Raw genomic sequence first — 16,789 nt, forward strand, 5'->3', positions numbered from 1 at the left:
CCTCCTATGACTTCTCCTTTTATACACTGATACAAATAAGTTACGTATTATGCTCCTGACGTGGTTAGTTACCAACCCTACACCTTGTACCTGCTAGTTCAAACAAAATGTCTTTATCCATTAGCCTGTTATCCCATCCTTATCTTACAAGAGGTTGGTGTGTTCCTGTACCATCTCTTAAGAACGTGTTTATATATTTACTTGAGAACCTGGACGTTCTTGTACCATTCTCTCTGGTCAGGAATGTGCAGGCGTCCTCTGGTTCACAGCCTTTGATTCACACTGTTAGTTATGTCTAGGGCTCCAGCAAGGCCGACATGCACCTCGCCCAGACAGTAGAGGTACTACTGGTGCTCATTGGTCACGGAGAATAAGCACAGCAGGAGACATGGTTTTTAAAGCCCAGGATCCGGGCATAGTCCCCGGTTGGGGTGGAATCCCCAGGCTGAGGAAAGACTAACACTTCTACTATACTAGAACTACTAAAAATTATGTACATGTATATACATGGAGAAATAACTCTCTTAGCAAGCTAAGAGCGAAAGTAACAAGGGGTTCCGGACTCAGTGCCCCTTACTCTCAAGTGAAGTCCTGGAAGACGGGTCTTTGGGCTTCGCAGATCTAGGTTCTGCTCTCAAGCTCATGCTCGGAGGGCCACTGCTTATCAGTTGGGGCCAACATATAGTGGATTTCCCTGGCTCAGATCAGAGTGAGGTCTCATAGCCTTCTGGGTGTCTCCTCAACCAAAGCTGATGAGCTTCACATGTTCACAGGGGAAACGAGCGAAAGATGCTGCACTTCACGGAAATACGTATCTTACCCAAACAGTAGAGGTTGGTGGTCGTCGCTCAAACAGAAAGAACAAGGGCAAGAGACCCAATTCTTGGACTCTAGGCATAGATCCAGACCATGAGCAGGACTTCCCAGCCAAGGGAAAAACAAGATATATAAACTATACTATAAAAAATATAACTATGCTAGCCTAAAAACTACTTGTGATATCTATTTACAGGCTATAAAAAAGAAGCTGGAGAAATCTGTGGACATAGAGGATTCTGACTCAAGCCATGCAGTGGTAAGAAGGAACTGGAGAGACATCAGCCTCTTATGCCCTTGGTCTGAAGTATGAGGAGATCGACTGCATATGCACTGGCCAATGGACACAGCTTGTTAAAAATCTCTGGGACTCGGGTGCATGGTGTGCATGCATTCCCAAATATAGAGTACACATAGGTACCAGCACTCAAAGAACTGGTGGTATAGACAAACTTTTCTGTGTATTGTTAGATGCTCCCAAGGAAAGGAAACTCCCAAGAACAGGACTGAGAAACCAAACTAGTCACTCAGTCAAATGTGAAAGGAATGTGGGCCCCATACCCAAAGGAAAGAAACAAGGAACTTGGCATTAGCCAGTGTGGGCACAAGGAAAGATCAAAGATCTTTAGAGGGCTAGGCACAGTTACCTCCTCCTCCTATGTATTACATGTACATTTTGTTGCATTGTACAATAATGCTAAAAAATCAGATGGTTGTGAAAACGAGAGCCATGCTGGGGAAGGCAGGCTGGTAGACTTATGAGTGACTAAAAGCCACTGTGGTCAGAGCCCATCAGGGTGTCAGACCAAGGGAATTGAAAGGAGAGAATAACTGAAGAGCTCAGTGTCTCTTTCTTTCCATCATATCAAAAATTTACTGCATGTACTAAACTAGAAAAGACTGAAAGCTGAAACAGGACTAACAGGCAGTATCAGCATGAAACTGGAATACAATCAGAGACCTAAGCACTATTAAATCACTTGAAGGCACTAAATTAAGTGGAATTACCAGTCCAATTACACAGCAGCCACTGCCATTTAGTATCAGGTTTAAACTGATTCCTTTGCAGACCTCCCATTTAAGCAGAATTCCCAGTAAAGGCTTGGTCTACACTACATACATACTTTGGTATAACTATGTCACTCGGAGGTGTGAAAAATCCACATCTCTGAGCGATGTAGTTATATTGACCTTAATCCCGTGTAGACAGTGCTATGTCAGTGGGAGAGCTTCTCCCACCAACACGGCTACCGTGTCTCATGGAGGTGGAGTTATTAAGACAATGGGAGAGCTATCTCCCGTTGGCTTAGAGCATCTTTGCCAGATGTGCTACAGCTGTAGTGTAGACCTGTTTTAAGAGTGCCCAGAATTAGTGGCAGATACTATACAGAATTTTCACATACTTTAGAATTTGTTGTTGTTGGTAAACTGCAGTTATGCTAGCACAGAGAGTAGAGTTCATTCTTCAATCAGCAGGTGGAGATTATGGCCTACACACGTATAAGGTATTCTTGAGGCAGGAGGTGAGTAGTTAAAACTCCTCCAGTCACAGCTGTTTTCACATATCGAGTAGGGTAAGCAAGCTTCTAATATTTGGTTCAGGTAGCTATTTATTCCATTTTTCTGTTTCGTATTTCTCGAACATTAAATTCCTTTAATTAACTATTATTATTATTAACTAGTATGGTTCTTCGTCATATTATATGGTTTAATCTTATAAAGTTAATGTTATAAGTATATGTAGTTTGATTTTCCTTTGATCTCTCCTCAGTTCATGTGGCTACCTGATAGTTTATTGTTCTGTTTCTTTCAGATTTACAAATGTAGCATTCTAAATGGACTTTCCCCCATCTTTGTAATTCTTAAGTTTGTATTAAAAATTTTCTCTTTGTGTAATAACTTTGTTGAATACATATATAAATACCACAATATAACCACAAATCTGTATATTTATATCTGGTTTTTACCTCTACACAGGTTTTCATCCCTGAGGCAGCAGCGTAGTGCAAAGGTGTATTTTTTTTGTTATCAACAGCATCAATAGCTGCTCGTTCATATTCTCCTTGGTCAAGCTTTGCTCCTTTCCATTTTAGGATCATTTGCAGACAATCTGCTCTTCTGATATCATCTTCAGAGGGTCGTGCCAAGCGAGGATGGAGAGCTCCCTCAGCTATCATAATTTGAGGTCCCATACACAGCAAGTGCATAGATGTCTCATTGTGCACATTTCGTTTATTTGGGTTTCCATCTCTAACAAAAAGAAAAGTCCTACATGGAAAAATGAAGAAAAATAATCAGTATATAATGTAATTTATTATTTTGATACAGTAAGTCAAAGCAAAGAATTTTCATTATGGCTGCTACTCTCTTCTAGCTAAGATTTTGATTTATCCTATTCAGTGATAAATTAAAAATATTTCACAAGTGTGAACAGCTGGCTATGATCTTAGTCTCTTGAGCTGTGCTGCTCAAATATGGAAGTAAAACTAAAAATATTATTAATCTCTCTCATTTGTGTGGTGTTCCTGGGTTGCTTTAATTACCCCCTTTATTCTCTTCCAAAGGCCCCAAATTGCTTTGGCCTTCCTTTCCATGGAAAAAGGCTGGATGTAAGTCACTCCAGAGTTCATGCATCCTGCTCTGAATGCTCACTTGTAGTAGGTCATTCAAGAGAGACTTGAGGTGTGTTTCTTCCCTCCAGGCACAATTACTCCCAACCCTTGTCCTTTACTCTTGGAAGTGAGTTACTGTCAAAATCAGCCATAATCTCTAATCCCAGAGTAGCAGTAAAATACAGCACCTGAATAGTGTATTTTACTCACAATGCAAGAAAAAAGATCTTCTGTGCAATAAATTCAACTGATACACCAAGAAACAGAAGACTATTCAGAATACACATTAAAATTCATGTTTTAAGCAGAATTTGTAAATATTCTGACATGGATCACTTCTATTTATGTACTTATTGTTTTAATACTGATACATCTCATGATTTGCAAAGGCATGCTGACAGTTTCAAACAAACTTTTGCACCTTTAAAGTGTAGTCAGTGTTTTTTAACAAAACCTCTTCTTATTTCTTCCTCCACCAGGCTCTAAACTCATTCAAGACAAAGGTACCAAAGATTTTCTTTCTTCAAAGTATTTCATAAGTATTTTAAAATTAAGATAGTTATTTTTTTTCCTACTAGCAATGCAAAAATTGAGAAAAGTTTCTTCCACAATATGTAAAAAGTTTTACACTCAGAGGTCTCAGTAATAAGCCCCTCCCTGTTCTGAGGAATGAGGGGCTTAAGTAGGGGCTACCAGTCTAGTACTCTCCTTACCAAGCAAATGAGTGGGAAGTGGATCGAGTGGGGAGTGGGAAGAGCCGAGGTTCTGTCCTGCCCCCAATGCAAAATCTCATGCCCCAGAGATAGTCCAGATGGGGAAGTAATCTGTACCAGTGAAAAGGTGCAGCTTTCTTCTCCTTTGAGGCCATGGGAAAGCAACAGATTGTGATTCCTGGAGTCACAATCTGGTTCCTGCCCCGCTTTACTTTGCCCCTTACACAGGCAGGATTATAAAATTACAATCTAGTTTTGAGAGAAGAGAATTAGGGCACATTACACCAGTACAATTGGGTTCTAACGTGATTGGGCCCTTGGTCTCTATTTAAAAAATAATTATCCTTAAAGGAGGGTAAGCAATTGGCAATTTGTGGGAGGAAGAAAATGGGGTCTTTGTAGGTGGCTGGGAGGAATCTGCAGCAGGGTAGTGAATTCAAGGGAAAAGAAAAATAATAGCAAGGAATGGAGTGGAAAGCAAAATCAAGGACTTTGCATGGAGCTAAGCAGGATGGATCATCTCGGAGGAGCTAGGAGATGGACCAGGGACTTTGCATGCATTTGAAAAGGTCATTTGCAGAGATACTCTCAACTACTCCAACCCCAGCCACATGCAAAATCAGCCAAACTCTCTGTCCACCCATATTCCAGCTGCTGCTTGCTTTAACATGAAGGCCTTCGGACTCCCTCCTCACAGCTTGTGAAAACCAAAAGAACCCCAAATACTTAATTTTTAACCGTATTTTGGAATTTCACTGAAGACGAGTCAAGGTTCCTTCCCCACTCTGAACTCTAGGGTACAGATGTGGGGACCTGCGTGAAAGACCCCCTAAGCTTATTCTTACCAGTTTAGGTTAAAATTTCCCCAACGTACAAACTATTTTACCTTTTGTCCCTGGACCTTATGCTGCCACCACCAAAGCGTCTAACAAAAATAATAGGGGAAGTGCCCACTTGGAAATGTCTCTCCCCAAAATATCCCCCCCAAGCCCTACACCCCCTTTCCTGGGGAAGGCGTGATAAAAATCCTCACCAATTTGCATAGGTGAACACAGACCCAAACCCTTGGATCTTAAGAACAATGAAAAAACAATCAGGTTCTTAAAAGAGAATTTTAATTAAAGAAAAAGTAAAAGAAAAACCTCTGTAAAATCAGGAAGGGAAATACCTTACAGAGTAGTCAGATTCAAAACATAGAGAATCCCTCTAGGCAAAACCTTAAGTTACAAAAAGACACAAAAACAGGAATATACATTCCATCCAGCACAACTTATTTTATCAGCCATTTAAACAAAACAGAATCTAACGCATATCTAACTAGACTGCTTACTAACCCTTTACAGGAGTTCTGACCTGCATTCCTGCTCTGGTCCCAGCAAAAGCATCACCCAGACAGAGGGGACCCTTTGTTTTTCCCCCCCTCCAGCTTTGAAAGTATCTTGTCTCTTCATTGGTCATTTTGGTCAGGTGCCAGCGAGGTTATCTTAGCTTCTTAATCCTTTACAGGTAAAAGGGTTTTTCCTCTGGCCAGGAGGGATTTAAAGGTGATTACCCTTCCCTTTATATTTATGACAACATTTAAGGGCATGAAAAAATAACCTGAAAGCCAGTTAAAAAGTTACCAGTTCCTTTCAGCCACCAGCCTTATTGGACACCAGCCTTATAGGAAAAATGGAAAGATTGATTTTTTTTTTTAAAGTGCTCTCAGTCTGCCATATTTGAAAAGGTGACTTATTTTATACTATCTGCTTTTTCATTTTACTCATATTTACTTCAGTCTTTGGAAAGAAAGAGCATATGTTGTGACGCTGGCAGACCAGGTCAGATCAGGGCCACAGGCCAATTTGGTTGTATTAATATAGACCTAAGTGAGTAATGTATAAGTATGTATTCAGATGTTTAAACTTCATGAAAACTAGTGAAACGTTTGCATCATGTATACCCATGGAACTAAAATAACCCACTAAAGAAACTTTGTGAAATGCAAATGAAGGACTTTATCAGAAAAGATGCTAATTCCAAAACAAAAGGCATCATGATGATGACCGGAGGTCAAAAGAATGTGTATTCCTCACTCATCATCATCAAAGGAAAAGCCGATGTGAGCAGAGACACTGTTAGCTTGTCTTCTGTCAGAAGAAGATATAAAAATGGATTCAAAGAAAGATCCTTCATCTCTGGCCTGTTTGGACTCTTACAGGGAATGCACCATATGCAAAGCAGAGATCCCCAGAGACAATCTCGGTATCCTGAAAGACTTTTGGGAAACTGGCAGTTTATTACATCACTGCCACCATTTGGAGTTACAAACTGTGATCCACCTGTATATATATTTTATCTGCTTCAACCTCTCAATAACTCTACAGATTTATTAGCTAAGAAAAAAGAATGAGTTAGTTTACTACAGAATTGGCTGCCAGCATTGTCTTTGGTGTAAGATCTGGAGTACCAACTGATCTGGGGTAAGTGACTGTTTTTTTGGGACTGGGAGAAATCTGATGTGGTGTGATTTTTGGTTTAAGTGACCATTAACACAAAGTTCAGCTTGTCTGGGTGGCATGATAGACTGGAGAATCTAAGGAGACTGTCTGCAACTCCATGGTAAGGTTGGTATGGTGATCCAGGAATTTGTTAAAGGCTTGATGAAATCTAATTATAGAACACTCCATCATCTTGGGGTATCTGCCCTGTTTTTGACAGTCTGCCCTAAGGTAGGCAGTCACAGTTGTAAGCCACTCCAGACAGTGTGGCATGTGCATTCAATGTTTTCAAGGTAGATAGACTTTACATTCTTCTAGCAAATTTAGGATGACAGACAGCATTACTAAACTATCAAAAAAATTGTGCAGTAATTTCCTACCATAATTTCCTAGTATGACCTCTAATCTGACCCTAGATTAGATTTACTACAGACTGTTCATCTGTAAAACACTTTAGTCGAACAAACAAACAACTTCTGTCAAGAGAGAAATGGAAAATTGAAGCACATATAATAGCAAGAATCTTTTAGTTTACAGTTATTGTATGTACTAATTAACTATGACAATGGGTCTTTATAAAAGATAATATTTATGAAGCAATAATTAGACTGGATATAAGAAATAATGTAAAAATTTGCAAGCAGAGACATTTAAGTCTGGTACAGTGACCTTTCAGAATTCAAGCTTTCCTTGAAACACTCCAGGTTTTAAATCAGTCATTCTCAAACTTTTGTACTGGTGACTCCTTTCACACAGCAAGCCTCAGAGTGCGACCCACCTTATAAATTAAAAACACTTTTTTTATATTTAACATGATTATAAATGCTGCAGATGAAGTGGGGTTTGGGGTGGAGGCTCACAGCTCATGACCATCCACATCATTACCTCACGACCCCCTGAGGGGTCACAATCCCCAGTTTGAGAACCCCGGTTTTAAATGAAGCACTCCATGCTACACTGAAGTTAGTTATGGAAACATTTCGCCATATTTACCAACTTAGTGGAAATGGGCAGTGATTAGTTACAGCAACTTTGATAGTGAATAACAGCTTAATTTTCCCACCATTGCTCACTTGGAGTAGTAACTTATGTCATGGCTATAGGGCTAACTGCATCTCTCTCCACTTTCTCTGAGTGCACCCCCTTAGGTATCAGGCCTTGTGCCTTTATCTCTCCTAGAGTGAAAATCTGCAATTCTCCCACTCTTAGACCAGGCCTTGTGCTACAGTACCCTGTACACGCTCAATAGTGCCTACCAGCTGGTCTGACTGCAGTTCTTCCCTTTGGGTGTCTGTGACCAGTGCTGTATACAGCAAGCAGACAGCTGTCTATAACCAAAGTATTGTTTAACAGTAGGAACAAAACATTTAGGGCAAAAAAGGTCTACTTGAATGTCTATCTTACCTAAAAGTCTACTTGAATGTCTATCTTACCTAAAGGTTTTCCATCCTCTGATGGTACCCTAGGCAGGCCTAACTTCTTCAGACACCCCAGCACATCCTGTGTCAGTCTGGGCCCCCTGAACAACTCCCCCAAAACAATTACCATCTCTTGAGAGGGTGGTCTTTTTAAACTGCTCCAGTCCTTCTGATCTTCTGGTTCCCAGTCCTTAGCCCTGTTTGCCAAAACCAGTTCTGTAAATTGGCTGGAGCCAGGAGGTGGAATCTTCAAAGCTAATAGCACAGGCATAGTTTTTTAACAACCCTTAAGTGTTTACCCCAGAGGTGGCTTATCTTGAACCATTATTTTCTTTCTTGCTCATTTTCCTTACAGTACCCTGTAACTAAACCAACGTTCATACAGTAAACATCCTAATAACCAGATCAACATACAATATTCATAAATTATTACAATGTAGCTTCAATTCTGTCACACCTTACTCTATGCGTAGTCAGGGTGGCAGAAATAAGTCCTAAAGAAGTGCACATGTAGTGCGGTGTAAAGGATTAATTGGCATGAATTTGGGATTGCCATTACTAATGAGCAGTGAAGTCATGACTGAATTAAGGAGGTCTTCCCAAACGAGCGCCAACAGAACCTTTATACCATATCGCACAATCAAGTATTTTTATATGCTACATATTTTACACAAAATCTATTTTACAAATGTTTTAGCGAGTTTTAAAAAAGAATTATTGGAACTATTTTTTATCCCTCTACCTATAAAGTCAACTGCCTTATTCACCAAGATTGCACTATCCTGACCTCAGAGCAACCCATAAAGGCACGTAAGAATTATCTAAATTAATTTTTATGTACATAAAATGTCACAATTTAAAGTCTGATATTTGAGGGCTAAAGGTCTTGGTCCCATTGGGGAAGCTGGGAATCTCCCCTTTCCAACAGTATAGAGCTCACTTGCGTAACGCTGCAAGAATGTGAGTTGAACTGTAAAGCTGAGCATTTTTTAAAATGTATAGAAAGGCTACTACTGGTCCAGCAATGATTAACAGCAGCTAACCATTTCTCCCTCTATCTTTGGGGGAAGGGAGAGGAGGGAGGAGTCACAGCCAGGTCCCCTCAGCAGAAGCTTCTTCTCCTGTTGCTGCAGAGTGGTATTCCTCCAGGAAACAATGCACTCTAAATATGTAACAGTCTGACCTATACTGAAGAAGCCTTCCCTTTGATTCAGCATATCTCACACAATTCCACCCTACTTTCTTGATTATGAGCTCAAGAATGGAATAGTCTCCAAACAGACCATTCTACAGCCATTTTCCTGATACCCTCCCACCTAGATTTCAGGTCAGGTCCTGAAACAGAGACAGCAGTGATAGCACTGGCAGATGACCTCCTCCTTTTCTTGGCCATAAACAGGGGGAAAACATGTATACTCATACTCCTCAATCTCTCTATAGCATTTGATACAGTTGACCACAGGGAGAGATTGAGATGCCATGGTCTCAAACGGCAGCTGACAATGTGGACAATACACAGATATACCTTCTATTCCAATAGCACCACCTTTCAACTATCCCAACGCCTGACTGAGACTGACCTACCTATAAAACAGCTGGCTGAAACTGACTATAGTGGGGTGGTTTGGGCCTATTGGTCTGTGACTCCAACTCCCACCTTTATGTCAGTTCAAGGTGTCCAAGCCCTCTGGATGAGGTCTTAGCTGGACTGGCCTCATTGACAGTAATCCCTAGTGTGATGGGTTCAGTCACAGAAACCCCCTTGGGACTGTCACCTGACATGCTGAAATTACCTTTGAGCCAGTTTTCCCTGCCAGCTTGGGACTCCAGAACCCTGCCTTGTTAAGCCAGACACGCTAGCCTGCTGCAGACCTGGGTCTGGTCCACATGCCCAAAGCTGCAGACTTTAACCAAAAACTGCTCAGCAGGTCACCTATCTCCAACACCCAGACACCCAGTTCCCAGTGAGATCCAAACCCCAGATAAATCCGTTTTACTCTGTATAAAGCTTATACAGGGTAAACTCATAAATTGTCCGCCCTCTATAACACTAATAGAGAGATATGCACAGCTGTTTGCTCCCCCAGGTATTAATCACTTACTCTGGGTTAATTAATAAACAAAAGTGATTTTATTAAGTATAATAAGTAGGATTTAAGTGTTTTCAAGTAATAGACAGAACAAAGTAAGTCACCAAGCAAAATAAAGCAAAAACACGCAAGTCTAAGCCTAACACATTAAGAAACTGATTACAGGTAAAATCTCACTCTCAGAGACATTCCAAAAAGCTCCTTTCACAGATTAGACTCCTTCCTAGTCTGGGCCCAATCTTTTCCCTGGTACAGTCCTTGTTAGTTTCAGCAGACATATTACGTGGAAAGCAGGGGTGTTCTCATGACTGGCCGCCTCCCCCTTTGTTCCGTTCCATCCCCTTTTATAACTTTGGCACAAGGCAGGAACCTTTTGTCTCTCTGGGTCCCCACCCCTCCTTCTAAATGGAAAAGCACCAGGATTAACATGGATTCCAGTATCAGGTGACATGTTCACATGTCCTGTGAGACCCCAGCCTCCATTCTTCCAGGGCTGGCCCACACGTACCCGGGAAGGTTTGCAAGTAAACGGAGCCATTTACAGGTCATTGATTCTGAACCACCCTTAATGGCTTCCCCTTAATGGGTTTACATCAGTAATACAAGTTTATATCTTATTTTCCTAACTTCAGACACAGAGATAATACATGCAAACAAATAGGATGAACACACTCAGTAGATCATAAGCTTTGTAATGATACCTTACAAGAGACCTTTTGCATGAAGCATATTCCAGTTACATTATATTTACACTCATAAGCATATTTCCATAAAACATTATGGAGTGCAACATCATACCTAGCTCTGCACTCCTGAGAAAAGGGGTCATAGGTCTGAGGTGGGTAGGAGAACCTGGGCCATCCCTGTCCACCGGGTTCCATCCCAGGTGCCTGAAAGAGAAGCAGTGTGCACTGGCCTATGTTCAGCTGGCCCCTTTGCTCACCTTCCCCATACCATGCCTGTGTCTCAGTTTGAGGTGTGGCCATAGTGGACTTAAACCTTATTTCTAAACCCCATAGTTTAGGGCTGATGTCTGCAGCCTTTTTGAGTCTTTGCCCCAGTTCTCCCTCCATTTTGTGAGAAGGAGTGGGGAGAGAGAGAAGACTCAGCAGAAGCTTCTTCTCCTGTTGCTGCGGAGTGGTACTCCTCCAGGAAACAGCCTCTTTCTTTGCCCTCTTGCCCGGGCTGCTGAAGATCCCTTTACACTGGCCTTCTCCCAGGAGCAGTACTGCTCCAGCCCTTCCCTTTTCTCAGCCTTATTTTGGGGTTTGTGAACTCCATCACACTGACACTGAGCAAGATGCACTTTTTTTGGAATGAAGATAGAAGCTTAGAAAACATCTTTCTCTCACCTTCCACAACAACAATTTAACAGCTGCATTCTTCAGGAACTACAAAGCAATCAAATTCAAGGGAGAAGCTTGAGACAGAGCTTTCTTGGCAACAAAGCCAAGGCTTTGGAACTCATCACTGAAGGGGACATAAGAATGGCCAATACTCTCAATATTTCTTAGAATGAAGTATAAAAAACTCACTTTGAGTTTTTTTTTAAGTTACAGCTGTGGTAAAGCAAAGAAGAAGTAGTAGTGAAAATGTAAAAGATTCAATCAAGAAAGAAGAAGTTACAGAAATGGGTAGAAAAGGAGTGGAGGAAATAAAAGGTGGTCCTCAGATACTGCAGTGATGGGTACCAATACAACAACTTAGATAACTAAAGACAGATCTGGTTTTTGGGAAAGTGAAATTTTGTGGATGTTCGCAGTAAAACACATTCCAAGCCCTTCTCTTATAATTAAATCTGTTCTATAATATATTGGTTCCCTTCCCCTTTCTGTTAATTCCCTATTCCAGTTTCTTTTACTACAGACCTTACTATCATGTTTCCACATTCCAATTAAACCTATAATAATTTTAAACTAACAGAAAATGGAAAGTATAAAGAAGACTTTTCTGTTCAGCAGTTCTCCTGAAATCTTGTCTACTGTCTCAAAAATAGACAGAATAGCAAAATGGAAAAATAAAAATGTGAAGAGATCACAATTATTTAAGTCTTTTTTTAAAATGTCTCAAGCACACACTTTATTATCAAGGCTGGTAGGAGCATATTGGCCTGCAGTGGAAAATTCTGTTCTCACCAACAACAGCTGATTTCTCCCCCAAAGAACATGGGAGGTTATGGCACTGGAAAAGCTCTGTGCCTGAAAGAAACACAAATATCTTGAATATGCTGACTTGTGGACTCTCATTTTTTTTAGATGGACTACTACTTGATGTCCAAGTCAGTATGCTTGAGCAGTTTTTTATTTGGAGTCTAGCCCCAACAAATACTGCCTGCACTCTTCTATCTTCATTTATAAGGTTCACGTCACAAAGACTTCTTTCTCTAAACAAACAATGTGACCAGCAGGAAAGCAGGTTTTACGACAGAAGGAGCCATGCCCATTCTGCAGTGGAGTGTGTCCACTTGGATCCCACTGGTACCACTACATCTGTAGAAGTCTCCAGCAGGAGTTCATCTGACTACAAGGTAGCAAACAACCAGAGTTAAAGGAAGATTGCTGAAATGAGGAGCTTTATGGAGTGTAGGGTGGCCAATTTTCTAATATCTGAAAACTGAACCCTCCCATGCCCTGCCTCTTCCCCAGGCCCTGCCCCCTTCCCCAAGGCCCTGCCTCACCTCTTCCCCCCAAGGTCCTGCCCCTGCTCATGGCCCCACCCCTGCTCCACCTCTTCTCCCCGAGGCCTGCCCCTGCTCACTTCTCTCCCCCCATTGCTCTCCAGCCTCAACTCCAACATGTGTAGCACCAACAGGCTTGCAAACCCCAGCTCCAGCAGACCACCTGGGAGTACAGATCAGAAGAGCACTGCAGCCGCATGGGAGCAACCACGCAGCCCCACTGGCAAGTAAGGATGTGGCACTCCTGAACAGCAGCCTCCTGCCTCCCTCTGTGCTGCCTGCCTAGCAGTCCCCTTCCGTGCCTGCTCGAGCCCTCCCAGTCTGGCCAGGGAAAGGGATGGCTGACAGGGCAGCTAGTGTTGAATGTTCCATGCCTGCTGGGAGCCTGTACCCCACTTGCCATGAGCCCCCACACTCTCCTCCACTGCAGCCCTGAAAACCGTGCTCCTCAAAGGAGCTGCCTCTGGCCCAAGCTGGTCCATACATGCTACCCCAGGAGCCACTGCTGCAGGGCCAGGTGACAGACTGCCACTCTCCCACCCCACCCCAGTAACCGGACTTTTAGTATGTGGTCAGCGCATCTGACCAGACACTGCCAGGTTCCCTTTTCTACCAGACTTTCTGGTTGAAAATCGGATACCAGGCAACCCTAAGTGGGTGCCAAAAGTCTACCAAATAGCTATTCTTAGCTCTACCCATAACAATATGGTAGCAGTCCAGGTTACAGAATGGTGGGCTCCTTCAAGAGTGAAAATTCTTCTGTTTTAAAATTTTCATATAAAACAAACCGTCTGCACCTTGAAACAATATCTGAACAACAGAGTGCATAATATTCTGCATGGTTGAATTCCTAATACTTCCCAGTCCCGTTGAGTATCATTGTTCCACCCAGTTTCTGTGATGCCTATTTATACTCAGCTCCTCATGAACATGATGCACTATAGTTCAGCCATAGCATTTGTTGACAAACACTTACAAAATTTGTCTATAATTAGTGGTCTGCTTTCATGTGATGTAATTGAATGGGACTCTCTCGCTTGCCTGGTTTTTTTTTCAGTTCCCTCCTATACTTTATCAGTTTCTATCCTCTCCACTTTACTAGGGGGAGCTCTGTACCTGGGGGGATTAATTCAAAAGACTCCAACTGCCATCCAAGAAAGTTCTCTCCAGCACATATGAGCTTTACTCTTATTACTGAGAGCTCCATTGTGTCAGAGGAGCAAAGGCCTTTCATTTTGTCCACAATGAATGACTGGTTCGACTTATAGAATGGCTTTGTGCGTTCAATATAAAAAGCCAGTGGTCGTCGAACATCCAGTGAGTGCAGTCTTTGTTCCCGACTTTCAGCGTTTGGCTTAGGGTAAAAGACCGGAAGAAAAATGTCAAGGAGAACCTCCCTAACGGGCTCAGAGCACATTAGCTCTGTTGGTTAAACCATGAAGCTTCCAAGCAGTGAGGTGAACAGACATGAGGCTGGGATGTTGGAGACTGCCATGATCTTGAGTGATCAGGTCTGGAAGCAGGGGCAACAAGATTGGGGTGCCCACCGATAGCTCCAGGAGCATGGTATTACCAGTGCTGACGGGGCCAGGCTGGCACTATCCGTATGACCGCAGCCCTCTCCCTGCGGATCTTGAGCAGAACCTCACGGACAAGCAGGAAAGGCGGAAAAACGTACAACAGTTGATCCATCCAAGGGAGGAGGAATATGTCTGCGAGGGAGCCCAGACTGTGATTCCGGAAGGAACAGAACTGCAAGCATTTTCTGTTGCTTTTTATGGCGAACAGGTCGATTCAGGGAACTCCCCACCTTTGAACAATGTCGTTCACCGTGTCTGGGTGAACGGACCACTCATGATTGTGGAAGGATCTGCTGAGGTAGTCTGCCAACTCGTTCTAAGAACCTGGGAGGTAGGATGCTTCCAGATGAATTGAGTGGGCTATGCAGAAATCCCACAGCTCAAGGGCTTCCCAACATAGGGGAGAGGAATGAGCCCCACCCTGCTTCTTTATATAAAAGATCACAGTCATGTTGTCCGTCATCACCTCCATGCATTTCTCTTGCAAGCGGGCATGGATGATCTGGCATGCCAGGCAGACCACTCCTTGAAGTTGATGTGGAGCGAGAGCTCGTCTTGCAACCAGAGATTTTGGGTTCGAAGATCACCCAGGTGAGCACCCCATCCCAACGCTGACGCATCTGTGACCAGGGACAGCGAGGGCTGGGGCTTGACAAAGGGGACTCTCGAGCATACTTTCAGTGGTTTGATTCTGTGGAATGATTCAAGAACTGAAGTCAGAAGAATGACCACCTTGTCCAGACTGTTGCACCCTGACTGATAGGTGATGCCAGCCAGGCCTGGAGAGGTCTGAGCCTCAGCCTCATGTGCTGTACCATACAAGTACAAGCTGCCATATGACCAAGGAGCTTCAAGCAATTTGTCGCTGTGGTGGTGGGGTATTGCTTGAAGCCTTGTATGATGTCTGTCACTGTCCGAAAACAAGACTCTGGCAGGAATGCTCTGGCCTGACCAGAGTCCAGCACTACCCCAGTAAACTCTATTCCTGCGTAGGGGACAGGGTTTTACTTGTGTACGTTCAGAAGGAGACCCAGCCTGTCGAAGGTGGATCTTACCAGGTTGACGTGATGCTAGCCTCCACTTGCACCCTGGATTGGCCCCTGAGCAACAAGTCACTGAGGGAAGGGAATACCTGCACCAGCCTTCGTCACAGGAAGGCGGCTACGACTGCCATGCATTTGGTAAACACCCGAGGGGCCACTGACAGACCAAAAGGAAGGACCGTAAACTGGTAACAGTTGTGGTTCACCATGAACCTGAGAAAACGTCTGTGGGCTGGAATTATAGATACGTAGAAGTATGCATCCTTGAAGTCGAGGGCGGCATACCAGTCTCCCGGATCCAGAGACAGGATGATGGCATTTAGAGAAACCATGCGGAACCTCAACTTTTTCATGAATCCGTTGAGGCCTTGCAGGTCAAGGATGGGTCTAAGACCCCCTTTGGTTTTGGGGCTTAGGAAATATTGGGAACAGAATCCCTTGCCCCTTAGCTCCTGAGGAACCTCCTCCACTGGTTCCACGACGAGGAGCGTATGGACTTCCTGCATGAGGAATTGTGACCCTTCCTGCTTGTGAGAAGGATCCCTGAAGAGGGATGGAGAAAGGGGGTGGGAGGGAGTGGAGGAGCAGAATTGGAGAGAATATCCCACTTCTGCAGTGCGAAGGACCCAGCAGTCTGATGTTATCTGGGACCAAGCACAGTAAAAGTGGAACAGATGATTCAGAAAACAAGGACAAGGATCCGGTGAGTTGACTGGTGCGTCACCCTGGGCACGTCTTTAAAAGGCTTGCTTAGAGCCCGATGACTGCCTCACTGAGCCCTGGCCTTGACTGGGCAGAGGATGGGGAGGCTTCCCTCTGCCATTCCTGCCCCTCTTCCTGCAGAAGTCCTGTCTGGGCCAGGGAGGGTAGAAGCGCTGAAGGGGCTGTGGCTTAAAGTGCTTTCGCTGGTTAGCAGGGGTATGCAGGCCCAGTGATTTTAATGTTGCCCGCGAATCCATTAGGCTGTGGAGACTGGAGTCCATCTGCTCCGAAAACAGGCCCATGTCATCAAAGGATAAGTCCTGAATTGTGGAAAGCCGGACACCCGAAGCCATGAACTCCTCCTCATGGCTATGCCAGAGGACAAGGTTCTCACGGCTGAGTCTGCAGTGTCCAGTGAGGCCTGTAAAGAGGTCCGTGCCACTGGCTTGCCCTCCTCTACTATGGCTGCAAATTCTGCCCTAGAGTCTGACGGAACCAACTCTTTAAATTTCATCATGGAGTTCCATGAATTGAAATTATACTTACTAAGGATTGCTTGCTGGATAGCAATCCGAAGCCGGATCTCCCCAGTGGAGTAGACCTTCTGGCTGAAGAGGTCCAGCTTGAGTCTTTAGATTTTGGGGCTGGCCCTTGCTGC

At 43.5% G+C, this 16,789-nt stretch overlaps 1 protein-coding gene across 3 annotated transcripts in view; it reads right to left on the bottom strand.

Annotated features, from left to right (window-relative positions):
* ANKIB1 (ankyrin repeat and IBR domain containing 1) overlaps nt 1-16,789 on the bottom strand; it is a 167,111-nt gene that overhangs the window by 85,232 nt on the left and 65,090 nt on the right. For all 3 annotated transcript variants that reach the window (XM_074945934.1, XM_074945935.1, XM_074945933.1), the window contains exon 3: nt 2,784-3,084. In XM_074945934.1, coding sequence (XP_074802035.1) covers nt 2,784-3,084 — 301 coding nt within the window. The remainder of the gene's footprint in view (nt 1-2,783; nt 3,085-16,789) is intronic.

Source organism: Natator depressus, chromosome 2 (genome assembly GCF_965152275.1).
Source record: "Natator depressus isolate rNatDep1 chromosome 2, rNatDep2.hap1, whole genome shotgun sequence".
NCBI lineage: Eukaryota > Metazoa > Chordata > Testudines > Cheloniidae > Natator > Natator depressus.